The 27,942-nt window shown below is 39.8% G+C and overlaps 1 protein-coding gene across 3 annotated transcripts; it reads left to right on the plus strand.

The window, feature by feature from the left end:
- Positions 1-69: 69 nt before the first annotated feature.
- Positions 70-27,719, plus strand: LOC136436757 (H(+)/Cl(-) exchange transporter 4-like). 3 transcript variants are annotated; one of them, XM_066430999.1, is made up of 22 exons: positions 70-236; positions 3,213-3,415; positions 7,095-7,172; positions 10,738-10,959; positions 11,301-11,608; positions 16,983-17,189; positions 17,773-17,853; positions 18,332-18,514; positions 18,667-18,756; positions 18,933-18,988; positions 19,154-19,222; positions 19,405-19,552; positions 20,095-20,180; positions 20,520-20,641; positions 21,045-21,159; positions 21,602-21,697; positions 21,959-22,017; positions 22,213-22,320; positions 22,569-22,690; positions 23,234-23,328; positions 24,465-24,582; positions 25,174-27,719. In XM_066430999.1, exons 2-21 carry the CDS (start codon positions 3,253-3,255, stop codon positions 24,553-24,555), a joined length of 2,499 nt encoding a protein of 832 aa, XP_066287096.1. In that variant the 5' UTR covers positions 70-236; positions 3,213-3,252; the 3' UTR covers positions 24,556-24,582; positions 25,174-27,719. The 3 variants fall into 3 exon arrangements, with proteins under 3 accessions (XP_066287096.1, XP_066287097.1, XP_066287098.1); XM_066431000.1 differs by lacking the exon at positions 24,465-24,582; XM_066431001.1 differs by lacking the exon at positions 7,095-7,172.
- Positions 27,720-27,942: the final 223 nt, after the last annotated feature.

The following is a 27,942-nucleotide window of genomic DNA, read 5'->3' on the forward strand; positions in this document are numbered from 1 at the left end:
ATCATAGTGTGGCGTTTATACAGTTTTTAAACTTTCCGCTAGGTGACGCTCTTCATTCGACCTGTCGGTCTGATCATGAAAAGCAATTTTGCAGACGAACAGTCGTGTATGTCACGCGCCTCTCGCTCATGCTGGGATGAATTGTCTCGCTTTTACGACAATTGGCGCCATGATTACCAAGTAGCTCCGTAACAGAGACCTTAGGGAAAGCCCAAGAGTAGCTAGCGGTACATCAGGTATGTAAAAAGGCCACAAATTGGCGGCAAAAGTTAATATATTTGTGGTCAGTGCGGTTGTAGAGCTGAGAGTGCAAGTGGTTATAAAACGCAGTGAACGCTATCGGTGTTTTTCTTCACATTTTGTATTACAATTTTGCTGTAAATACGACTGTGGCTGGATTAAGAATCATCAGTTTGACATGAAAAAGCTTCTAGGATACGAGAAAACCTTCCAGCAGACGAAAAGAAAAGCCCGAAAATGCAGCTGGGGAGGGGGGCGTGGGGTCAGGTTGATATTTGGTGCGAGGCGGAAGTTGACACCAAGCTCAGCCTTAAAACGTTTGTAACATTTCCCTGTACTTACTTTGTACGGTTTAGGAATGCTTAACTTCCTTTTAAGGGCTCTAGTGGGAATGTATGAGAAGAAACGCAGTTTGTTTTCAGGCAGTTACTATTGCGTAATATTGTTTTATTATTGGCGTAACGTCATGTGTACTAACTTGTTGCGTGTTCACCAACGTAACGTTTAAACTAAGATTCTTCTGAATCAAGTTTTAGCTTATTTAATCTATCATGTTAAATCTTTTTATACAGTTACTTGCTTCATACTTATAGAAAATTCAAATTATTGATATGATTTGACAGTTGCTTCAACATTGAAAAAATAACAACCTACAATTACCAAACATTTTATGGTTACAGTGTCTTTCCAATCTAAATGTTTGTAACATATAGTGTGATGCTGCTGTCGATACATGGATTTTACTAAGATGGTAAAGCCACAACATTGCAGATTTGCAGTACTCATGTCTTTGACACCTCGATTATGGTTAAGATATTTCCTAATCCCTTACATCCAATACAGGATTATGTAAACATCGAATACAACACAAGGTATTCCGTATCAGCCGAGGTACCAGCTCGACCGCGGGTAGGATAGTCCGTAGGCCGGAGGGCGATCGGACCTGTGGGAGGGCTGGGACCGAGGGTGATGCGGAATACACCGTGTTGTATTTTATTTATGTCATACCCACCCGAGAAAACACACATTTCAATACGGAATGCGCCAAAGGTTGAGGGAGTTTTGTGTCCTCGAACACAAAACTGTAACAACATCGATTCCAACCTCCGAATCCGGTATTCAAATTTTAGACGGCGGCACAACCGGCGCGCTCGAAATGCATTCTAAATATTCTATAGAAGCTCGTGTGATACAACTCCCGATATGTGATACGGATAGTTATCACACGGTCCTGAACACCCGTATCAGGCCCAGGCATGACATAATACTAACAATGTAACATAACTTTTAGGCATGAGCTTTAGAATTAGTTAATCCACAGCTTGTTACATCATAATGTGCATTTGAGGGTTATTTTTGCTACTGGCCTTATGGCATTCAACATCTGGTCTACTACATAAAGATCCTCCAATGACAATATCAGCCCTTTCACACATCCACAGACCATGTACATATGTACAAGTAGGTCAGATTATATATATTTGACCTAGACACTGTCCCAGTTACTTACAATTACATTATAGCGGGATGTTAGAGATAACTTCCTCATTATGGCATGAGTTTACAGTCTGTATCTCAAATATAACTTGTGGGTAACACTAACAGGGCTGCGAGTTTTAATGAAATATACTATCTCAATAAAATATCTAGATCTTCACACTTAAAAGGAATTTTTTAATATTCCTTTCAAAAATCTCTTTTGATATAAAAGTCCTGTCAAACTTTCTTAGTTTGTGAATTCATAATTCTACGCAAAATAGAACAAAGCCCTAGTGTCTTACTGACTTGAGAATGGAGAGTTGTTCTCTTTATTCAAAGTCTATTTAGCATGTTCAATAGTCTTTTGTCATATCCTGATCTGTATTCAACTACCAACTTATGAGTTGAAATTTGTAGATTTCAATAGAAAGTTCCTCTTACGTCAATGAAGGTTAGACATCCAGATGATATGATACCGTTTCGCCCAATAACAGTTACTCAAGCAACTGGATATGATTTTAGAAACAGTCAGACGTTTTTGAAGTAGCATCCACTACTTTTAGTGGACGTTGCAAGTAGTATATGCTACCTGAAACGTCTTGCCATTTCCAAAATCATATCCAGTTGCTTGAGTAACTGTTATTTGGTAAAAGTTCTTCTTGTTTTGATTTGAAAATAGTGTCTCTTTTGGTTTATAACATGCAAAATATTTGTATCTGGGTATAACCATATTTACGGATGCCCTTAGCCTTTAAGTTTAACTGTTTGGATCTAGGTGAACGTACAATCTCTGTACACAAGAATACAGCACCCCATTTCGCAGCTGCAGCATGTGTCTGTGTACATACAGTAACAGAGTCATATGACTGACCCAGGGTATCGGGTATACAGGACAGCGGCGTCAGTGTTTGTGCCAGCCAGCAGCATCTGAATTAGGCACTGTGAGTGTGAGGTATCATGGCATGACTGACATAAGAAGCCACACAAGTTACCAAAGAAAGTATAGAAACTGCTTGAGGCTTGAGCTGTCAATGGTTAACAGTTAAAGAGTCAATATTTTGATGACATAGCTTTATGGCTTTATTACCATCATGTTTACAGCATTATTTGTTTTATACCCTTACCATGGTTGTTTAACTTTAAAAAATGGTATTTTCAATTGTCAAGACCAGTGTGACCAATATTTGCATGACGTGTAGGAGGGGAGGAACGTTTATGATTTCAGTGTCCTCCAGTTTATCTTTTAACTAATGTTAACTGAAGAAGCAAAAACATACATCTTTCAAACATACCGTTTATAATCAAAGCCAATGAAGAATGATCCTTGTGGTCCAATCTTAAAAAACAAGCCAAATTTCTTTTCCTATCAAGAGTCTACGGTTGTTATTGTTAGATATAAGTATTATGACATAAAAATTAAAATGCCTGATACATGTAATATATGTTTGTGTGAATTTGTTTATATCAAACAGTTTTTGTTGTTGTTTTTCCAGGTGACTGCTTTTATAGGAAATAGGCAGCACTTTTCTGTTGATGGAATCCAAGAAACTTCTGGAAGAAGACATGTCGACACCAAAGTATGAGTCCATGAACGGGGGTTTGCCGGACGACGATGACGAACTCCTGGACATTGCCACGGAGATCGCCACGGAAACGGCCAGCACGACAAGCGCAGGCAGCAACCAACCATTCCTAGGTGGGTCCAAAATAATGGAATCGTAACATCTGCTTTAACAGTGATACCTTTCCATTGATTTTTTTCTGAAACACAACTACCACAATTATGATATATATTATAGTCTAAACCTATTTGAGTCTCTAATTATATTGCAGTCAACACAAGCACACATGTACAGTTATGTTTCATTCTGTACATCACAGGAGACAAGAATTTTATTTTCTCTGTAATCCACTTGTTCCAATGAACTCATTTTAGACTCCCCAATATCATTAATAATTAGAGATATCATCATCTGCTTCCCACTATTTAATGTTCAACTTTCAACCACCTAACAAAATTCCTATGGGTATTTACTGATAGTTCATAACTTTTGTTGTTATTGCATTTTGTCTGTTTGAAATAATCCTTTGTGATTTTACTTCATGACAATAAAGTGGCAAGGGAAACAATTTTTCCCATGTGAACTGTTATGCGGTTCATTAAATAGCCAGCAGTGTATGTGTTTAATTTCAACATGCATGACTTTTATCTGTATTTATGAACCTTGCTGCTGCTCTGAAATGCTCTCCCTAACCCATTTTAGGGCCAACTGTTAGACGACATCAAACCATTAAGGAAGCACTTATTGAGCCTAACTAAGTCTACAGGCTTTACGTTTATTACTGGCTGAAATATGGAGTGCACTAAGTACGGGCAGTAAAAATGCCATCTGGCTGGATCGATTGTTTCCTTGGCTGTTAGCATTTGCAGATAGAAATGCACCGAGAGAGGACAATATGAATTATGATCATGAAAACACAACATTCATGAAAGAAACTGTTTCCTTGCAATGCCAGGTTTTAGAATTGCTAGTGGAGAATGGGAATGAAGTGGTATTGTCTTGTTATCAACATTATATATACCTTTACAGATGTAAGATACAGGATTGCTAGTTGTAAGTGATTATACCCATTAAAAGCCTTATTACGGAAATTGATGTTAGCGGTATACTGTAAATCTTTAAATGTTCAAGGTGGTTGTATTTTCAGTTTTTGCGGGGGCCTTTCCATCAGGAATTTATCATAGTTTTCAATGTATTACTACAGTAACCGTACTACAGAATTGTTTCAGCTGCAAATTTACAACACAACGGAAAAAGAATGAAACCGCTGCGAAAGTAAAGAAATATACAGTGGATTCAGGGGTGTCAAAGAATTCATACAAATTTTATGAAATACATACGAATTTTACGGAATACATACAATCCATTACTAGAAACAAACGATCCTTACGGAATACATACGATCCATTATGCAGAAACATACGATCCTTACAGAATACATACGATCTATTAATTACGCGGAATACATACGATCCTTACTAATTTGGAGAAATGTGCCTGGATCACTTGACACCGACTGCAAATTCAAGATGGCGGACTCGGGATAACCACTTCTTTGTACGATGTCTTGGCTTTTAGAACTTAATAATGGTGTATCGCATTTGTCTAAACTCTAAAAATCTCAAGCTGCACTAGATTAAGACTGATGTAGGCTTAGACCAATTAGGAGGACCAGACATTTACCTAGAATCGGTGTTAGCGCAATGGCCAGCAAATTAGTAAGGATCGTATGTATTCCGCGTAATAGATTGTATGTATTCCGCGTAATGGATCGTATGTATTCCGTACAGATCGTATGTTTCTGCGTAATGGATCATATGTATTCCGTAAGGATCGTATGTTTCTAGTAATGGATCGTATGTGTCCCGTAAAATTCGTATGTATTCCGTAAAATTCGTATGAATTCTTTGGCACCCCTGGGATTGTAGCAAACTTCCCTGGAGATTCCTATTTTGCATGACTTATGGGAGGCTTAGATATCACAAAATCATAAATATTAACTCTGTCAAATATGCAAATGACATGACGCAATAGAATTAAGTCCAGTTTCCTTAGCCTGAACTCAATCAAGCTCCTGTAACGGCTTGCCGCCTGTAACCGCATAGCCCCGGACAGCTGGAGTTTGCGTTATACAGACTACAGTTTCCTTATCATGTGTTCCACACTCACATTTTCTGACAACTGGCTGGATGAAGCTAAGTCTACAAGCTTATGTTCCCCACACAGATCAACCCTATAAAGCCGCCCGACGTATTTGTGAAAGTAGCCTGAATACCTTTAGAGGGGTCTGAAATAGTGGCAGACTCCCGTTATCCATCATGTTGTCAAGTGTTATTACTATCCACCTGTATTATGCTTCACACCTGGGGTTTTGTATTCCCGCATCCTTCAAAAATCTATTACATCCACCCGGGGTAAAGCAATTTTAAAGTCTGCATATCAGAAGTGAGTTGTTATCAGTAATGGCGAGCGTTTGAAATGTGCTGTAATGGGGGGTATGCAAATTTCCGGTTAATTAAATGGATTGCCTGTCTGGAGCAAGGTGGGTCGGCTCTGGGTGAGATCGATGTTGTGATTACTCCCCCTGGGGGACTGGTCTGAACTGCAGGTCATTTAAAGATTTATTCCCAGTATGGATGTTTTTCTGTTGATAAATGTGTGGTTTCCATGGATTTTCCTTCATCATAGATCTAAACATTTTGAATATTTGAAAGTATTCAATGGAGATTTTTGCATTTTCAATCCATTTTCAATCCGATGATTTAAATTCTTTGGAAGAATATTTTCGATCCAAGAGAAATACAATACATGCATTTGTATGAAATCACTGTGTGTAGTGGGATTTTGTTTTACGAATTTTAAGAATTTTCTTTCATTTCATCTACATCCTACTAAAGTCAAAACCCAATAGGAGCCCCATGAACACACACATAAACCTTATTCAGAATGCGCTTTAGATAAAGCTTCTTGTTGTGTTTTAAAAGATTGACAGTTTTTCCTAACTGGCAGTGACATGCTCTATTCACAATATGACACACACCGGCCCCTGCCGACACTCATAGATCACTGGAGTCCTAACGTCCTTGCAGCTCCCCTCCGGAGTATTCCTCCCGACGTACGATCATGTTGCCAATCAATATATGGAAGCCGACCCCTAAGGAATAGGCTGGGAAACGGAATGAATATCTAATGTCGTTTTCCCTGCCTGTCTGCAATGTCGGTAACACTCCAGGCTTTACGTCACAGTCGTCATATGTGAGAAATTATGCATATTATATATAATTAGGTGTGATTTTTATCCTTATCACATCACTGTTGATGGCAGGCAAAATTGTGGTAGGAAGATCATTTATTCCCCCCTTCCTGCATGTATCTGTGGAACCTTTTTGCCAAATTACCATCACAGACTGCACAGGGATTGATTGATAAAACCGTCATGCTAAATAATGCCACAGGAATGATGGGTAATCCGGAATGAAAATGATCAAAGTCATGACAAAATTTATGTAAAATCGGTAAAAAAATCATCCTTATTTGCATAAGAATTGTGATAAATTGAAAAGCTGATGGATGTGTTTGAAGATGAGGTTGCCAGAAGGCGGCCATGTTGATGAGGTCAGCCATGATGATTACGTAGAGCGCAGGTACGGCGACCATGTGAGCTTGTTTCCCTGTCTCCCAGTGGAAAAAAATCAGCCCTGATTCCAAACCAGTAGGGTGCAGTGATTTGCAAGGGGAATTCCTCTTCATTCTCGCCACAAATTGGAATGCGGAATTGACACGACTGACCAGAGAATATCGTTTTAACGACAGCATGGTTCCGACGTACGGTTGACGCTACAGGGATGTCGCAGGACGATATCAGTCTCCAGCCTTTTCTCAACTCATGTGGTAGGCACACACCGCTTTTTCTCTCCCGCTCTAACCTCATAACGTTCCCGCTTCATCTTTAATCTATCATCCTGAATTATTTAGAGGGTAAAAACATCAGCCCGGTAAAATTGCCAATCCCTCGTCGTATTAACGTTAATTACATTTTGTGCATAAATTCTTTAAAAGAAATATGTGAGGTGTGATTTTGATGTTGATTCTTTGAGTGTCTTATTAGTATGATGCAAATGAGACTTATTTGCAGTACAGTACCTTTGTATATATTGTTCTGTATGTTCCATATGCTGCCTTGTCTGTCAGCCATTACATGTGAATTAGTCAAGTGTAAAATCAGGAATGATCCAAAAATAGGTATAATCAACTGTTTGGGCAGTGTAGCAAAAATAATTGGACTATGCATGGTTGATAAAAGGTTTAGAGTACTGGGTAAATTGACCTTCATAGTCATTTCCATAAAATGGTGTCCTACATAGAGTCATCGACACGTAGTATGGTGCTCACTATGATAGAGTCTCAGAGTATATAAAGACTGTATACTAGTAATCGTGATTTGACAGTGTAATAAGCATGAATGTGAGATTTACATGTAATTCATATGCTCTATCCTAGAATACAAAAAAATACTATCAAATGTAGTACTCGATGATTACAAATTGAGACATAATTGATAATGATTAAGATGTTTTTCATGAAGAAAATTGCAAAATACAGAAAAGGTATTTATTTTCTACTATCATATGTTTTCATGTAGGTTATGTTTATGAAAAAATTGTTTATTTTATCAAGAAAATTGCAATATGCCGAAAAGGTATGTACTTTTTACCACCATATGTTTCTATGTAGCTCGTGGGTTTCTTTTGCCAGAAATTTTACAATCGAATGCCAATTAAGTTCAATTACTCTTCGACAAAAAGTTTTTATAACTTCAGCAGGGGAATGGAGGCGGAATACATGCACTGCAAGTTCATGTGAAAGAACAAAGTGATAGTTTAAAAGTTCAGTACCGTACCTTTCACTTGGAACCCAAGCCAAGAAATGTAGACCCTGAAGTCAGTAATTGAGTTTCAAATAACCTTAATGTTACTTCTGATAGCAGTGATGAATGTGGAAAGAAATTGCTAGAAACAGAGATTACATTATAATTCACCAGTGACGTTGACATCCCTAACCAGATTACAGCAGCATATTAAGTTATATTGAGTCATAGGTGCGGCGCAGAAAATGTTTTTTTCATGGACTGTCATGTCCAAAGCTGCGGATTCGCAGTACGAAGCTGGCAATGTTGGCTCAACAAGCGGACATGGACGTCTTCTGGAGACGGCTGGATTTTATCCTATGTACCTTTAGAGGAAATGCTGGTAAGCTGGGTAGTATAGGATTTAGTCAGCGACAGGTTTTCGATGAAGATCCTTCTCAAACACACTGTAAATTAAATTGTGTCTTTGTATATGTATATGTATATACATTGAAATTGCCATTGCATTGACATTACCATTATAGAAGAATTTGCTTCCTTTAACTGGATAATCGTCCTATGATGTCAAGCTTTGTCTTTCTAACACATATGCTGGAAAATAGAGCCAAGAAAATCCTTGATATCGTGTTGTAAGCTCGACCAGATGATGACGATGTTAAGCTTGTCATCACAAGGGTGCAAATTTTAGGATACCTAGAATATAAGTTAAGATTGTTTCATCAGAAAAAATGTTATTCATTTTACTCTGGATTTCAAATAGCTACTTATGTATAATTATTTTGATGATCAAATTCCTACTGATAAATATAAAATACCAGTTAATGTCGATCACATAGTTTTATGTTATTGAAAGGAACGTCCAAGATATATATGCTGAACAATGAATGTAGCCTTTTCTCATTTTTGAACTCAAATCCTTCAATTTCCAAGACATCATGGCAATGCAGATGTTGGTGGAGATTTCTGTGCCAGAGGTCACCTACTGCTAGCTCCATCTATGATGACTGTAGACCCATAGCTCTAAGTGACTATTATGTATTCATGGAAGACACTCCGTTTTACACAACACAACCTAATGACTCCCAAACTGCACCTCAATCCATGGGCAACTGCCAGGGAGAGGATGGTCTCTGATTTTCAGGGATGCACTTTGAATTTTCTTCCCCACTATTTACTGCAGACACAATTTCGCCTGGCTTTAGCTGTAATGACTCACCTGCTATATAATGTTTGCTATGTAAGCATTATGTAAAAGGTGGGCTAGAACGTGTATATCGGGCCTATAGAACAGTTAACATGGAAAAAATGTATGTACATTTGTATCAAATTTGTTCTGCGATTTGTTTAATGCCCCAAAACTTAGGCTGACATTTTATCAAGGATATAAAAGTGTTTGTAATGCCTTTTTATACATGCTGCCCCTAAAAGGAAATGAAATCTGTGAGAAAGGGTTGTATAGAGTTTTATTACCAAACGAATAAATGGCAGAAGGTATACATGACTATAGAGACCTTCCACCATCCAATCAAATACAGTCTGGTAGATTATGACTACTGGGAATAAGGCGCACAGAAAAGATCATTTAAGCCATAAACACCGCAGTTGTATTAGTAATGGTAATATTACCATCTAGATTAATGGAAAGTTGGTTTTAAAATACATTGAAATATCAGTTTTTTTTATTGCTTATTTTAGTAGAAGCATTGTCAGGGCTCAAAATGCCATCTATACATAATATTATGCAGTTTAGTTTGTGTAATATTGGATCTGTATGGAGGTGTGCAGAAGAGTATAATTACAGTTGTTATAAAGGGTTACAGGATAACACAAGTGCTGTATGTATGAACATGACTGTAGGATTTAGAGATTATGTAGTCTTTGACATGTTGATCCCTTTGTGACATTTACATCACAATTCGGCATTTTGTACAAGGAAGACTTTTAATGTGTTACATTTTTGGGAATATTGTGTGGAGGTGTACATTTCAGGTTTATTTAATGGGGTGATTTTAAATGTTATTCCAAATAAGAGAGTTCATTGTCTCACATTTGAGCATTGTTTATGGATCAATAGGGAGAATAAGAAAATGGCAATGTTTGTATTTGATGGAAGGGGAAATTTTGTTTGTATTTCTTTGTTGTACATGATTAACAAGGAATGATGTATTAAAGGGCATAAGACACCAATGACATCAACATTAAGAATTTCCTGAAATTACATAAAACATAATACTATTGTTAAATAACATAGAGGTTTTCACAAAATATTCACACTTCGGGTGTTATTGAACATCGAACCATCAAAACTTCATACCTCCAGCTTTTGATTCTTCCCACCAGGTAATTACATTAATCGGTGACTTGTCCAGTCACAATGAACGTGGCAGCCGATTTGGAACTTTGCACTGCGGCTTGGAAAGAACATTATTTTTGCAAGCAAACAAAATAGATATTGTTGTGTCCTTTAATTGAATGTTATCACCATAATTAAGCTCTGTTTGCTCATCAAATAGATTTCCACAAAACAGGAAAGGGTGTTGGCAGGGAATCAAATTTGAAAGGTGACTAATTAGTCTGTATTTTTTGCAGAGTCGTCGACCAACATTCTTGATTCTAGCGAAGAAACCATGCTAGAATTCGGCCAGTACGATGACTTCCACACGATCGACTGGGTACGGGACATTTCCCGCGACCGTTTGCGGCACAAGCAGATCTCCCGGAAGAGTAAGGAGTCGTGTTGGGATCTGATCAAGGGAACCCACGACGCCTGGTCGGGATGGCTGTGTGTGCTGTTTGTGGGAATGGCGGCAGGTAAGATACTCTTCTTTCCTCTTAACTATGTGTTTTGATATCTAGTTATTTTTAGTTTGTAGAATTCATATTAATATGATTTCTAATTCATATGTAAAGCTATACAAAAGCCACTTAGTTTTAGGATATACTTTGTCAGAATCTTTTGATGAACAATATCACAATTTGAAAACATTCTAGGCTTCCCTTAACCATCTACATGTACATGTAAGTATCACGGACAGATTACATAACCTAGTTCTAATCAGTCTCAACACTCTGATTCTGATCGTTAAGGTGTGGGCTGAAAACTGTACAGTCATTTTTCTCTCTAAATCTCCATGTTTTGGTGTTTTCCTCAGGTCTGTTTGCAGGCATCGTTGACATCGGCGCGAGCTGGATGTCGGACCTGAAGGAGGGCATCTGTCCGGAGGCGTTCTGGCTGAACAAGGAGCAGTGCTGCTGGGGGAGTAACGACACCACCTTTGACGACAGGAGCTGCTCGCAGTGGCTGACCTGGTCCCAGCTCTTCGGCATCCACACGGAGAACGCAGGGACGTACATCCTGGACTACATCATCTACGTGCTGTGGGCGCTGTCCTTCTCCATGATCGCCGTGTTCCTGGTCAGAACGCTGGCGCCGTACGCCTGCGGATCCGGGATACCGGAGGTAAGTTCCTAGAACTATAAAGAAATCTACAACCACCAAGACCTACAGTAGGGGCATCCTCACTAGATACCTTAGACCTTACATCCTCCCGCAACTTTGTTACATAGGTCGCCTTGGCAGCGGACTTTCTCTCTCCAAAGGTTACGGTCAAGTGAATTTAATCTGAGTTTTGTAGTGATCATCTGAGAGTGACCTTAGGAACTTCACTAGATAGCTTTAAACAATACTTGCAGCTAGGTGAAAGTAGATGTGCAAAGGTTAGGTGTGACAGGTCGTTCAGTGTAATATAAGCAGCTACTGCCATGCCATGTGCCTGCGGATCGGGAATTACTTTACTTTACTTTACTTTATCCTTCCGCTTATGCCTGGGGGGGCGTCGCGGGGAGATGTAGTCGACGTTCTGCTGCCAGGTGTGTGGCCTCCTGGAGTGTCATGCCGTGCGCACCGAGGGTCTCTGCTACTCCGTCTCTCCATCGGCGGCGAGGTCTCCCTCTGGCCCTTACTCCTGAGTGCCTGGCAGTGTAGGCTCTTAAAGCCGGTTGGGTGGTTGGCATTCTTGTCAGGTGGCCGAACCACTGTACCCTTTGTTTGGCAATGAACTGGAGGACTGGTTTGTTGCCAACTAACTGTCTGATGGCCTCGTTTCTGACTCTGTCCCTCCTTGTCTTCCCTGCTGCTCTCCGCAGACATCTCATCTCACAACTTGTGATTTTTCTCTCCTGCGCTTTGTTGAGAGTCCAGGTCTGACATTGGTAGGTGAGGGTTGGTATGAAGACAGTGTTTATCAACTTGGCTTTGGTGTCCATGGGTATACTTGGGTGCTTTAGGAGGGGTGCAAGTTGGTAGCTGACAGAGTTTGCCTTTTGTATTCTCGTCTCTATTTCTCTGTCCATCTTTCCGTCCTCTGTGAAAATGCTGCCCAAGTACTTGAACTCCGAGGTTTGCTTCAGGAGTTGCCCGTTGATAGAGATCTCCAGTTTCTCAGGGCGGCGGCCAACTGACATGGCTTCTGTCTTGCCAATACTGATCTTCATGTCGTGAGATCCGCATGCTCTGTCTAAGCTGTCCGTGTGGTGCTGGAGCCCTTCCTTACTGTCGTTGAGGATACTCTGGTCATCGGCAAAGAGCAGCTCATTCAGGGATGTTGGATCCGGGTTTGCCTCCTTTGTGATTTTGTCCATGTAGACTATGAACAGCAGGGGTGAAAGCACACACCCCTGCCGCACTCCGGATCGTACCTGGAACCATCTGGAGAGACCATTTGGTGTCTGTACTGCGCTCTGGCTGTTGGAGTATAGAGCTCTTATATTTTCTAGCAGTTGTCCTTTTACACCGTACTGTTCTAGTATCTCCCAGAGTTTGTTCCTGTTTACCCTGTCGAAGGCCTTCTCTTGGTCCACAAAGACTAGATGGAGGTGCTTCTGATACTCGCATGTCTTTTCGCAAAGTTGCCTTAGTGCAAAGATTGCGTCTGTACAGCCTCTTCCCTTCCGGAAGCCGAACTGAGCTTCGCTGAGCAGCGGGTCCACTATGGATCTTGTACGCTGTTCCAAGATCTTTGCAAATATTTTACCTGTGTGGCTAATAAGGGAAATACCTCGGTAAGTGCTGCAGTCTTTCTTATTCCCTTTCTTCTTCCAGATTGGTACCACTATTGACTTCCGCCAGTCTTCTGGTACACACTGTTCCTCCCATGCTTTCTGGAATATCTTTGTGAGCCACTTTACTCCAGTCTCGCCGCAGGCTATGATGGCCTCTGTCGGGATCCCGTCGACCCCTGCTGCCTTGTTCCTTGGGCTCAACTTGAGTGCTCTCCGGACTTCTTCCTCCAGCACGTTGGGTTCTGTGTGTTCCGGGTATCTGGGGCTGAACTGCGCTTGGCTGGTGTTCCCCTCTACTGGGTTGAGAAGCTCTCTGAAGTAGTCTTCCCATCTCTGTCTGATCTTGTCTTCCTCGTAGAGAGGGTTTCCGTCCTGGTCGTTTATCACAGAGGTGGGGTTGTAGGGTTCATCTCTGAGTCGCATGGCTCTCACGCTCTTGTAGAATTCCCTTGGGGACCGTTTGCAGAGTTCACTCAGTTCCTGCCCATAGGCCGTCCATGAGGCATTCTTTGCGTCCTTCACAGCCCTCTTGCTCTTCCTTCTTGCAAGCCTGTAGTTGACATAGTCCTCATGTGTCTGTGATTTTATCCATGTTTTGTACAGTTTCTTCTTTTCGTGGATTGCCTCCTTCACCTCTTCGTTCCACCATTTCGTGCCCTTCCTGTATCCTCTGCCCTGTCTCTTTGTTCCGCATGTGCTCTTGAGACAGCTTAGAAGTGTGTCTCTGAAGATGCACCAGGTTTCTTCTGCAGTTTTGTTTCTTATGTCTTCTTGTTCTAGTTGCTCTTTGACTTTATGTTTTAGCTCTTCCTGTATGTCCATGCTTCTCTGTAGTTTGTGTAGGTTAATGCGTTCTTCATGTGGCTCCTTTCTCCTGTGATTTTCTCTTTTCCGCTCTGTTTGAGTCATCAGCACTGGTCTGTGGTCTGTGTCCAGCCCGGCGTTTGGTATCACTCGTGCGTCACGGACTGTGGCTCGTCTGGATACTCTGGTGAGGATGAAGTCTATTTGAGACGAGACTGTCAAGTCGTTCCACCGGTACCAGGTCTGTGTGTGACTAGGTCGATGTTGGAAAAGAGTATTTGTGATGACCAGGTTGTGCTCTGCGCAGAGGCTCAATAGTTGATGCCCGTTGTAGTTGCATTCTGTGTTCTGGTCGCTGTGGGGGCCCAGGTGCATTTGCCATGGGTCTCTTCTTCTTCCGACTCTTCCGTTGAAGTCTCCCATCACCACTACTTCCTCCTTGTCAGGTACTTGGGAGAGGGAATCTGAGAGTTGCTCAAAGAACCTGTCCTTATCCTCCTCTGAGTAAGAGTCGTTACATGGTGCATAGACTTGAAAGTAGTTGGTGGTGCTGCCTTTCTCCCTGACTGTTATCTTAATTATCCTCTCTGAGATGTAGGCAGTGTCTGAGAGATACTTTGCTTTGTCCGGGTGCAGGATGACTCCTACTCCGTGGGTTGCCCTTTGGTTTGGGTCTACCCCGCTCCATGTTAGTACGAAGTTGGAGTGGATTTCCTTGCAGCCTTTCCCCTTCCTTCTGCTGTCCGATATGCCCATGACTGAGATGTTGTGTCTTGTCATGAACTCTACTATTTCTGGCTCCTTGTCTCTTAACCCACTTACATTCCATGTCCCAATCCTTGTCCAATCTTGTCCATTTCCGTTCCGGGTCGTTTGTCCGTTTTGATCAGTCCTTTTACATCTCCTTAAGTTTCTTCGAGCAATAAATAATCCGCCGCCGGCTTGCTGGGCCTGTCGCAGCTTCACCAGAGCCCCGTTAGCCAGATGTTTCGGTGTGCCGATGTTATGGGCTGTCCTACTCCATCTGTTTCCACCTCCCACGGCGAGGACGAGGGGTTGGTCTTTGGGAGGCGCGGATCGGGAATACCGGAGGTAATTTTCAAAGGACTATATATATATATCACAGAGTGGTTCTCATTGCCACCACATACAACAAAGGTTAATTTTTTTATTTCAAAGATCTCCATTACTGACAGCACATGATAGGTACATGTACTTCAGATACAGAGTACCCCAGCATGCTGTTATACCATGACACTTCTGTTAGTCACAAAAGCAAAATGTTCCACTCATATAATTTGTAGATCAATTCAGTTTGTCATTCTGGCATACTTTTTACTTTCTTGGTAAGCAAGCTACAAGACTCACCTGCAACCTGTAATTTTGCAAACACTTGAATACAGAAATTGCAGCCTAAAACCCTAGAGGCATGTATTGCTAACTAAAAAAACATGTATAGCCAATTAAGTTGCATGTTAAGTAGTACTGAACATGCAAATTAATTGGCTATTTATGGCTTTTTTAGCTAGCAATACAATCAGTAGGTATACCCATCATACCGTATCCTAGAGCCTGTACTATAAGTAGCACACACGTCATGTCTTCGTCATTACCCTTTATCAAGGCACATCCTGACTTTGATGGCAGGAAATGTGTTGCCATGGCGATATGCAATTAGTGAAGCTACACATCCTGTTCAGAATCCAGTAAACAGGATGCTTCAGGTTTCTGAAGAAGAAAGCTTAATGAGACGATCGCCATGCTTTCATTTTTGTGTGGTTTGAATAGTTTTGACTGCAACATCAAAAGGAAGTCGTAGGAGGAGAATTACTGGAGTACTTCCCATCCAGCTGTTGTTGCAGGCTCTATCATAGTCTCAACTTCAGATTTTGATTTTTGCTATGCTGTATTTCATTGGTGTACTGTTTTCAATTTCCTCCAAGACATTAGAAAATTGAAGTAGACAGAAGTAGTTAAGGTGCTTAGGCACCCGTTTTGCCCCCTTTCACATTGTGATGAATCCAAATAAAGAAATAAAACTATTTCTAATTAAGGGAAATATTAAAACCCCAAGTGGACCCAAGTTTGGAGGCTATTAATGTAATATGAAATTATGTTATAAAATTCAGTGCATTGCCTCTCACAAAACATGGGAGTTCTTGCTCCAACACTCACGAATGTTCTTGGAATATCTGACCAACTTATCTGCGGAGTTTCCAATATAGAACCTGGAAGAAACCTTTGACACAGGAGCACAAATCGTTAATTCTTAACCAGATGAGCTGGTTTGTTTCAGTGATTTCCTTCGCCTCTGACCAATCAATGCTATGAATACTTTATGAGCCACTTAAGGAAGAAGACTCAGTCTTATTGCCTTATCTGTATTCTTGTCTTGACCTTGGATCACATTATTCAGCCCTGAGGGCCATGGAAGTGTCATCCCGGCCTCAAAGCTGGACACTTCTCTCCAGTTTCTGATTGATGTTAAAATGAACTTAGGAGGTGCATTTACAGTACCTGTTATGTTGTAAAGTTTATCATGCAAAGGTGTTGTGTGGAGCACTTACTCCGCTTCTTCATCCTTAACCTGATCATATCTTTTACTTCACCATCATTCGTACGCTATGTATGAAATTTTCACCTTGAAAGTCAGGACATGTTAGATAGGTGCTCGAAAACTTAGTGTTTTAATTTTAGTACACAAGTAGAAAATGTACTGGAAATGTATCATCAGTAAATCACAATACCTGAAAAAGCCTGCCATGTTTGGTAAGACCAAACTAGGCTGGGTTAGGATCCTTAAAAAAAGTGAGAATTAGACAATGTGCAAACAGAAAATGTACAATGTTGCATCCGTGGAAAATGAATATGTTTTACATTACAAATTACAATTGTATCCTTCTTTTTTTTCATTCACTCAAATTTATCAGTCCATACCCTCCCCTAACCCCTGTATCTTCCCTCTCTAGATCAAGACCATCCTGAGTGGCTTCATCATCCGAGGTTACCTGGGGAAGTGGACCCTAATCATCAAGTCTGTGTGCATGATGTTAGCCGTGTCGGCGGGCCTGAGTCTGGGGAAGGAGGGCCCGCTGGTCCACGTGGCCTGCTGCATCGGAAACTTCTTCTCCTACTTGTTCCCCAAGTACGGCAGGAACGAGGCCAAGAAAAGAGAGGTGAGTCGGCTGAGACATACATGTATGTCAAATCCAGGGTTCTAGTCAACTTGAATTTGTTTGTTCCCGTCATTCCAAGTCCCATTGACGAAAAAATCCCAAGAGGACATTTTTTTCTGTTATCATGTACAGATTTCCATCATTGCTCGATTTCCAGTGTTTGGGCGTGGCTTTCTCAAATTTGTCCATCAAGCCTGATGAAATGGTCTTAAAATTTTACTTGATAGGCAGCAAACTTCTGTCAATCATGACATGGCAGGCGCTGGCTAGAGCCCTGGTCAACTCAATTAACCTTTCAACAGTTTGTTATAGTAGTACTGCATTTGCAAGTATCTAAATGTCAAGAATCAAGCAGTCCTTCTTCGGTGCATCACTTTGTCTTTGCCAATGCAAAATACAATCCTGGTATTCTTTGAATTCTCTAATAGTATGCAATGTTGGTCTTTCCTAGCTTGACATATTTGATGTGAAAGATGATATTCCTTTAGGTGTCCTTCTTCACAGAAAAAATAACTACTAAAGGCTAGTTACTAGCTAGTAAGTCCTGACCCCACAAAGTGAAGTGTACATGACTGTCCCACAGATCCTGTCAGCAGCGTCAGCAGCAGGTGTGTCGGTGGCCTTCGGTGCCCCCATAGGTGGAGTTCTCTTCAGTCTGGAAGAGGTACGTCAGATTCAAAATTCTAGCTCAGTATATCCTACTAGACAGTCTTGTTAAGCTACATCTATTTGTATTGTGTTTCACCGTTTTAGTCTTATCTAGAATAAGAATTCAAAACCTATAACTACTTGACAGGTACATGTATATTCTAATCAAGATGCACTCTCATATAGTGCTGTACGATACAAATTACGATACAAACTACTAAAGTTTTATATTGCTTTATGCTGGAATGGATACTGCTACTTTGCTGAATACATGTATATGATTTGTGCCTCCTCACAAATGCTACTACAGAGATAAGATTTAAGCAAACAAGGTAGACCCATGGGACATGATGTCAAATTTAAATAATGTCAGATTTATTTCTATTGTTACTGTTGTGAAACCTCTATAGTTGTGAAGCCTCCTTTGTATGCATGAAATGACACAACCTTCTCAATGCTAAGGTGATTTTTATGTGTTCTTTCTGCTGTAATAGGTGAGCTACTACTTCCCGTTGAAGACGATGTGGCGCTCGTTCTTCTGTGCCCTGGTGGCCGCCTTCATCCTACGTTCCATCAATCCATTCGGCAACAGCCACCTGGTCAAGTTCTACGTGGAGTACAACACTCCCTGGTTCTTCTTCGAACTCCTGCCATTCATTCTGTTGGGAGTCTTTGGGGTAAGTAAAGCCATTGTAGTCTTTTGTCATGTACAGTTCTATTTCAATTTGTAAACTAGATTTTTTTTCTAAGTTCTTGTAAGTTGTATAGGACAGATGTTGCATGTAATTGTTCCTTTTGTAAATGTTATTCATATCTTGTGAATTTGTAGGGTCTCTATGGAGCATTCTTCAACAAGTTCAACCTGAAGTGGTGCAGATTCAGGAAGAAGTCCAGAATGGGGCTGTTTCCCATTGCTGAGGTTTGTGTCAGACCTTTCTGTTGCTCGTCACATACTGTCCATTCTCTACATCATCAATACTTTGTAAAAGATGAGGTCTTAATGTTTACTGTAATTTGTTTACTAATATACAGTAAAAATTGTATCTGAGCAGAAACAAGACGGGGTACTTCATCTATTGTTTTGTATATTTTCAGGTGATGATCGTCACATTCGTCACAGCCCTGCTAGCTTTCCCCAACCCCTACACAAGGTGAGTTTTGTCTGGTACTTAGAAGCTTGGTCCATTTCTTAACAATGTGGCCTTCCACATTTGCTTGCAGTATTTCTAATAGATGTCTTTGGAAAAAGTTTTTGAGTCTGATTTTTTAGCCTTTTCTAAGATTTTCTAATTTTTCTTATTCTATTTCTATTTCAGGGAAAACACCAGCATTCTGATTCAGAGATTATTCAAGGACTGTGGACCTGTGGATGACTCTGACCTGTGGTAAGACACTCAGAAATGTGATTCTTGAGATGTACAAATTTTGTACATTTATCACTAATGAGAGACTTATGTGTTCCATAAAGTGGAAACCTTGCCAAGACTAACAAGTAGAATGCAGTTTTGTCCCTTCAGATACATTTGCCCTTTAAATGTGTATTCTGACCTGTGCTTGTTCTCACCAGTGACTACAACGCAACCTACGCGCCAAACCTGAACAACCGGAGAAACCCTTACGGCGAGGCGGGGACGGGCGTGCAGAACGCCATGTGGCAGTTGTTCCTGGCGCTCATACTGAAGGGCATCCTCACCATCTTCACATTCGGCATGAAGGTAAGGTTGAGGCTTTCAAGTACATGTGTTACAGTGTTTCCTTCTGCCACTATTCGTCATGACATTAACTTAAACTAACATTTAAGATTTGATAGTCCATAGCAGGGCTGTCTCCAGGACCCGTCCTTCCGTCCTGACACCGAAATTTGCTTGTTGGGACGGAAAAAAACTCAGGAAACTGAGGAAAATGTATTTTTTTAAGCTTAAAATGACAAATTCAACAATGAAAATTTAAAAAATCGGCTCCCAAACAATGAGTGGGACAGGAAAAAAATCAAAGCTGGAGACAGCCCTGGTCCAAATCCTCAAGCCAACTGACATGCTTTGCATCACAATCACTACAATAAGACATTCAGAACTGCACTGTTACATAGCTGCTTAGAACTTGTTTTGTGTTACAGCAGTGGAAAATGAATACTAGTTACATATTACAAACTACAATTGCATCCTTCTTCATGTTTCATTTCTTGTTGTGTTGTGTTGTGTTGTGCTAGGATCCAGCAGGAATGCTGACAGTCATTGTTGCTACTCTGTTGTTGTAGGTACCAGCTGGTCTGTTCATCCCATCCATGGCAGTGGGGGCCATCGCTGGGCGGCTCATCGGGACAGGGGTGGAACAGCTGGCCTAGTGAGTCCTTCTCTAGTCTATTGCATCATTACATTGCTTCATTGACTAATGAATCCGAGCATTCCAAAACTAGTCAGGAAATATAATACTGTGAATCATCGTTGTTTCCATTTTGTTACTGTAGTGCTACTATTGTTTCAACCACGACCACAAACACTCTAGTTTCTCCCTACGGCGAAATTAAATCTCTGCAAATTGAATACAGATGGAAACTCAATTATATAATGGATAAACAGTGATAATTTTTTATTTGGGTCTATCTTACACTATTCATACTAAAAGTTACATCAATCTGGCTGTCTAATCTGATTGGATTTTCTTGGTTTCTCTCTTTATTAGCAACTTCCCTGATTGGATCCTGTTTGACGAGGCGTGTGCGGGAGGACAGAGGTGCGTCACGCCGGGTTTGTACGCCATGGTGGGCGCTGCGGCTGCGCTGGGTGGGGTGACCAGGATGACAGGTACGGAAAGATTCAATCATCATCAACATTCAAAGATGTTGTCACTGTTAAGCTATGTCCATATTTAAGTCTTTGATTGTAGTATGTATGTTACAGTCAAAAAGAGAAGACCACTCATGTGACCAATAAAGTCTGGTCTTTGTAGACTGGTGGTCCTTTTGCAGAGATGGTCACTTGTACTGGTTTGACTGTATTCTAACATATGCAAACCAGTTAAAGCATGTAAACCAATGATTCTAAAAACAATGTTAACTGTATATGTGTAGATCTAGAGGTGCTTCAATTATGGCACATGTATATCTGAATGTCATAACATACCAATATACATTTCTATTGTCAATGTATTGTCACAGTCCATGCTAGAGTGTTGAACCCATACATTGCTCTGCCGTGTTGTTCCCAGTGTCGCTGGTGGTGATCATGTTTGAGTTGACGGGAGGTCTGCAGTACATCATACCCATCATGGCCGCCGTCATGACCAGTAAATGGGTCGGGGATGCATTCGGCAAGGAGGGCATGTATCCTTTTTTGGCACAGAGCTACTGTAGAGTACAGTCAAACCTGGACTCAGCAACCACTGATGGAAGTGGTTGCTGAGGAGGGATGGCTGCTACAGACAAATGGTTTGGTTGACCGGATGATTGGTACATGTGGTGACATGATGCAAAAAAGGGTACATTTACACATTGTTGTTCAGCACAACTATCTTTATCATGCATATGGTGTTATCATTGTGATGATTAAAGTGTGTATCAGAAAATTACAGTGTGGACAGATTTTAGCAGTGAGGATGTTTTCCTGAAGAACAAAACTCTTGAATAAGATATATCACAATATAATTAATCTGAATCAAATTTGATCAAATCAAACCTTGCTATACACAAAAATTAGTGTGTTTTGCTCCTAATTAACCTGTCATAGATCAATTAGACACTTGATGAGACCTTAACCAGTTGACAGCTATGATGCCCACATCCACCTGAATGGTTACCCATTCCTGGACGCAAAAGAAGAATTCAAACACACGACAATAGCTGCTGATATCATGAGACCAAGGTAAGACATTTATCTCTTCATTCTAGTAATCACAGTCAGGAAAAGATTAACTATTCCAGTTTCAGCAACTTTAACCAACCTTATATATCAATGTTATTTCTCTCACCAGACCATGTAAATCTAACTTGTAATGTACTGTAAACAGTTGTAGGAATCATGCACCAATCAATGAAATCTAATGGGGCCACAAAGTCAAAGGAGATTGCATCATCATCAGTGTATACCTCAGCTAACAACAATGTTATATCTGTTTCCCTACAGGAGAGGCGACCCTCCACTGGTTGTCATTGAACAGGACAACATGACTGTGGAAGAATTAGGTGAGGCAGGATATAGAAAAAATGATATGTTTCTACATCAGAAATCTTACCGTCCAATGTTGATGGAGTTTACATGTATATGGTTCTTCCTAGGTGTGAACAATAGTCATCCAAATTGGTCCTTTTGTTGTAATCATGTAAGTTAAGCTGCAATTTTATTGATTCCCTAAAGAGAGCTCTTGTGTTGCCTCACAGAAACCTTGCTGCAAGAAGAAGACTACAACGGCTTTCCTGTGGTGGTGTCCAAGGAAACACAGCTTCTGGTCGGGTTTGTGCTGAGAAGAGACCTCAGTCATGCCCTTGGTAAGGAATACAAAAAGCCCTTTATATTATTGGCCTAATTTAAAAATAAAGACATCAAAATTGTACAATGTGTGATGATTTAAGAAATACTTAATCAGCCAATAGAATGCTCTTCATAGCTTGTTGAATTATTTTGTGTTAAAGGACTTTCTATTTTTCATGATTTTACACTACATAGCTGGTTAACTGTTTTGTCCTGTTCACTGTTTCATACCATAGTCATAAGACTGAATGATGTCATTTTACAGACGAGGCAAGAAAAGCACAAGACGGTGTTGTCAGCAACTCCAGGGTCTATTTTACGACTCACGTCCCAGGACCGCTGGATGTGGGGCCAAAACCACTCAAACTCAAGAAAATGTTAGACCAAGTAAGATCCAAACCCTGCAATACTTCATATGTTACATGTACTTCTGTAAGATACTAGTATACACGTACTACCCACAAATTAGTCTTTTAGTAATTTTTGGCATAGCTTTTGGTAACTTAATTCATATTCTACTTATGTAACAGTCATTTACTGCCTGCCGCATCATAATCTGTTGCTTCACCCTCAAGACAGGGAAGTTTTTGTTTTCGGCTTGTCTGTCTGTCTGTGCGTCCGCACGACAGATTCTATACTTTCTGTTGGAAGGAGAAATGCAGTTTCTGTCTGTTCCACCAGAGGGAATGAACTCTGCTATCTGGGATATCTGCATTTGTCTTTAGCACAATGAAGTAGCCATTGGGCACCCAATTCTCCATTGGTTACAGGGTTAGGCAGCAGGGAGAATGTTAATTATACATAGAACACTATGCACGTAGACCTCTATACAAGCTACACTGTATGAGGGAATTATTCCAGTAATGCTTTGTGAATGAACAGACTTTTCTGTAAGCCACAGTTGTAACTGTGAGACTGTTCTATCCACAGAGTCCATTCACCATCACAGACCAGACCCCCATGGAGGTGGTGATCGACATGTTCCGCAAACTGGGCCTGAGACAGTGCCTGGTCACGCACAAAGGGTAAGTAAGACAGCTGTGATTTTACACAAAACTGTGAAAATTGATCTCCAAACTGATGCAGTTATCATCTTATCTGTGTCCTCATCTGTTTATAAGCCTGTCTTTTTATCTATACTTCTTTTGTCATCTTGGATGTGGTAATTCACTTGTATGGAAATCTTAGGTTCAGGAAATGAAAATAAAACTTGCCTCAAGTCCTTTACGAATCTTGCAAAGGTCGGTTAATATTACTGGAATTAATGAGCATGGCTTTCCCTTCAGTTCCATTTGCCTGTAGAAGGAATTACCTAGGTCATTTAGAAGCTAAACTCTTATATTTCCATATCATGTGGATCAAGATCATATTCATCTTTGACTTCTTATGTCCAGCTTAGAGATGTGTATACTAATTACAATCAATGAACCTTTCTGTCAACAGCAATCTTTTTGTCTTGTCATGTACATGCTACTGTGATAGAGTTGCTGCTAGTTTTAGCTTCTATGGTTTTCACCTTCAACTCACTAAGGGTACAATACAAGTGTATGGCACCAAATATATGTCGCTGCCTAGATTGATGTCTCCAGTCTGTCTTCACAGACTCCTACATGCCTGCTGTCTAATCAAGTGTATGTCTGACTTTCACACTAACCTAAACAGGGCTGTTTTTCACTTTGTGTATTCCTGACTTGCCTTGTTAACACAGTCTAGAAAACATTTTATGTTTTTCCCTACATTGTAGCTACCTGGAACATCCTTTTTCTGCTCCTACTGATGCTGCTTTTAATATTTTCCCATTTCTTTCCAGTCTTTACTAATATTTCCAGTTATCTCCCAATGTGTGACTCTAGCTTCTCCCCCATGTTTTGCTGCTATTCAGCATACCCTGAGTATCAATGATTTCTTGCATGTTAAGTTAAAGGTTATGTTAAGCTGTTCAGAATGTATACCATTGTTTTGCATGTTAGAGGCTGGAGTGTATATATTAGTTTTGTTATGTATGCATGCATGATACTTGAAATATGCAATGCATGTCAAATGCTGTTCCTTACAACTTGGGTTTAGTGCATGAAGGAGAATTCTTACCTATGTTCCATCATAGTTTTTGTTCTTTATCACACATGTTCTTTCTTTTTGTTTTCGATGTTGTTTCTTTCAGACGTCTCTTAGGCATCGCCACACGGAAGGATGTACGGAAACACGTTGCAACACTGGCCAATCAGGACCCAGTTTCTGTCCAGTTCCATTAAGCCAGACCCAACATGACCTCTGATTGGGTGGGGTTTTCTAACCTTCCAACAATGGCAGCAACAACAACCAATCACATTCTTCATTACATTTCAGCTTACATACTTACAATCACACATTGCTAATCCATCGTAAACCTACAGCACTGTAGAAAATAGCCCTCAGCAAGTACAACAGTACCTTGGGTCTTGCACACATGTACATCTATGTGCAGGTGATTTGACTTTGGAACAAAACACCTACATCTTTCTTTTATTGGCTCAACTGTGTAAAAAAAAAGAAACAAATCTATCCTGGTGAGGGGTTGGAAATTGGCCATCAAGTTGAAATAAAGAATTTTAAAGGTGTTTTATGAAATAGCCAGAATGGTCTCTTGTGCTTGCTTTGGTTTGGTAGAAATTTAACAAACAGCACCTTAACTGCATTGACTAGGCTCTCTGATGAAATTTCTCTTGCCAATGTTTACCAATAATCATTGCTGATACTGATAATTCTGGGTGATTCCGATTGCAATTCCTCTTCAAGCCTTCTTTCAGGTGATTGAATCATGGGTTTAAGGTGTTGGCTTTCCACTATCTTGTCTCAGCCGATTAAAAGTTTCTGTCCTTCTTGTTTTTCAGTCGGCTATTGGGGATCATCACAAAGAAGGACATCCTGAGACACATAGCCACACTGGCCAATCAGGATCCAGATTCCATCCAGTTCCTTTAATGGAGGAGTCCAGCCATTGGACAGATGAGCAATAGAACAGCTGTTCTGATTGGTTCAGCTAATGACAATGAATGAATGTGAAGATATTCTGAGGAAATTGAAAGGATGTTTATTTCCATACAAGGGTAAATTCCTCAGGTGACCACATTTCAGCTCTAGTGGCCATTATTATTCAACTAATGAATTGAAAGAGCTCTGAAAATATCAGTATTCCATTAAAAAGGTTTACCAGAAAATATAGTGTAAAAAGTGATATTGTGATACTAGTATTGTTGTGGATATTTGTATAATGTGCTTTCAATGGAAAGAGAAAGAAAGAAAGCATCCTTTTGAGGATGACTGATTTGAGATTTTTCAGTTTTCTCTATAAAAGTAGAGTTTAATGTAGGGTACAAGAAGTCATTGATTCAGGCTAAAGAATGAACTACTACAAGACAATGAATACACTAGTCATGAGTTTGAATGGTTGTGTTATTTGTGTAGGATATACAATTTTGGCAATCAGTGTATATACATGTGTAATGTGGTCTGATCTGGACAAAGTTATTTTAATAGTAGAAACCAAGAAGTGTAGATAGAGTTACTTCGTCAAACAAAAGTAAATGTGCTGACAACTAGTCCAAGGTGGGGAGAGAAGAGAAATATACTGATTTATAGAATAGTTAATGATATTCTATGTTTAATTGTTATGTATGGTTTTATAAGGTGTTTTTCATTTGTAGGACCAAATTTGTACAGTTAAACGCTGCATGACTCTGCTACGATGGAACTTTAAGCCATTCCAACTCTATGTTGGTTCTTTCTATAGACTTTTATCCTTAGTATTTCATACACAGTGAAAAGCTGGAACGGAAGAGCTCACATACATGTGATGTTGTATTTCATTTCAAATTCATTTCTTTGTTTGTATCACTATATATAGATATGGAGATTATACCTGTACCATAAATGTTGGTACTTTTTGGGCAAAACCAAGCCATATGATAGTTGTAGCCTGTAACTATGCTATAGTAATTATCAGATAGAAATTATATAAAGCAAAAAAAAGGAAATGAATTACACAATTATGACAGCTGGGCTGGTGAGTGGAATAAAGAATTAGCCTATTTATGACACTCTGAAAATAAGATAATTTCACTAACTACCTTCAATTGGTACATTTGCATACTGTCAATTACCCTAATATATATGTCATGTATATGTATGATACAGAGAAATAGAAATTGGATACAGAGATGTTTGAAGTTGTATCCTTGGAAAGGAAATGTATTACAGATGTGATTATTTTATTTACAGATTGTAGAGGATTCGTGCTGTAATGTACTAGCTCTAGAAGTAAAAAAGAAAGTGATGAATTCTTTTGGTTTTTAGTAGTGTTAGTAACAGTTTGGTTTCATGGTAGTGTGGCTGTTTTGTGCATTTCAAAGTTACAAGGTTTAGATATGGAGAAAAGTAGTTGGAAGTTGGTCCTGACTGTTTGGTATATTTTTGTATGGTATTTATTCAGGTTTTTGTCACTTTTGGAAAGAGCAAAGTGTGCTGTATAGATAATATACTGTCATATGCTTGTTGGTAAGAGCTGTAGGAAGCTTGCTTTCATGTTCTCATGTAGAAAACTTGTACATCAAACAGGGTGCCAAATAAAGTAGGCAGCAAGAATCAAATACATTCGAGATGGGTAAAAAAAAAACACCAAAAGCTCTGCTTTAAATCAAAAGAACAGTATTTGCTAGCAGACATACTCCAATTTCCTACACGTATGCTAACCTGTGATAAGCAAACATGAAATGAGAAGACTACAGCAGGAAACACATTTACTTCTTCATGATCGGATGGAAATTTGATGGAAAATTGCAAAAATTGGTTGTTTGTGATGATCGTTACTTGAGAAAATGTGTCAGGCAAATGAGGATACTGGTGGCTCTTGTATTACCCCCTTTCCACTAGAGGCTTCAACTGTGCCCAACCACGGAGCTACCAAAGATTTGACAGATCACTTAACCAACGTGATAGAAAGAGAACGAAATGTTTAATGTTTTGTAACTTTTGTTGTCTTTTACATCTAATTACGAAAGAAAGGCTGACACAAATCTGATTTTAGCCGCTGTATGACTGTGATTGCTGTCCAGTGGAAAGGGCGGCTCACTGTTTTAAAAATGACATCTAGTGTGTCACATTTGTCTACTGTAAATGTACTTTTTCACCTTTTTCTTTGTATGCTGTTATTCTCTGCATAAAGATATGTTGACTGCATAAATTTGAAACCTGGAATGTATAAACAATGGTCTCACTGAAAGATGGTTGCCTAAATTACAAACTGCCAAATCTACATTGTATGTGTATAGGAAGTGTATATTAGTATATGTAAAAGTAGATTATCATATCAATTCTATCAAAATCCTTTAAAATAGGTAGAAATTCTTGAAATAATAAAACTTTTGGTGTCTTCTGTCAAGATGTCTTGTATTCATGGCTTTTTACTTGAGTATTCAGTTTCTTTATGTTGTGTCAGCATGTGCTAAGTGATGCTTGAAAAGGTTGCCACATGAAAGTCTTGCTTGTCACTGCCAATGTTTAGGCTGCCTGATTTCTGATGACTTTACTTGTCACGGTTCTCATTTAGAAGGATTGCACAATCTTTAAACGCCCTATTTTTATTTTTGAGAGATGGTAATCTT

The sequence above is a fragment of the Branchiostoma lanceolatum genome, chromosome 6, assembly GCF_035083965.1.
Source record: "Branchiostoma lanceolatum isolate klBraLanc5 chromosome 6, klBraLanc5.hap2, whole genome shotgun sequence".
In the NCBI taxonomy this organism is placed as follows: Eukaryota; Metazoa; Chordata; class Leptocardii; order Amphioxiformes; family Branchiostomatidae; genus Branchiostoma; species Branchiostoma lanceolatum.

Bases quoted from the DNA above. Each gene is read 5' to 3' on its own strand.
- LOC136436757 (XM_066430999.1), top strand. From the start codon at position 3,253: ATGGAATCCAAGAAACTTCTGGAAGAAGACATGTCGACACCAAAGTAT. The intron at 3,416-7,094 runs GTGGGTCCAAAA...TTTTAACGACAG, and splicing joins CAGCAACCAACCATTCCTAG to CATGGTTCCGACGTACGGTT. The intron at 22,691-23,233 runs GTAAGATCCAAA...TTCTATCCACAG, and splicing joins TCAAGAAAATGTTAGACCAA to AGTCCATTCACCATCACAGA.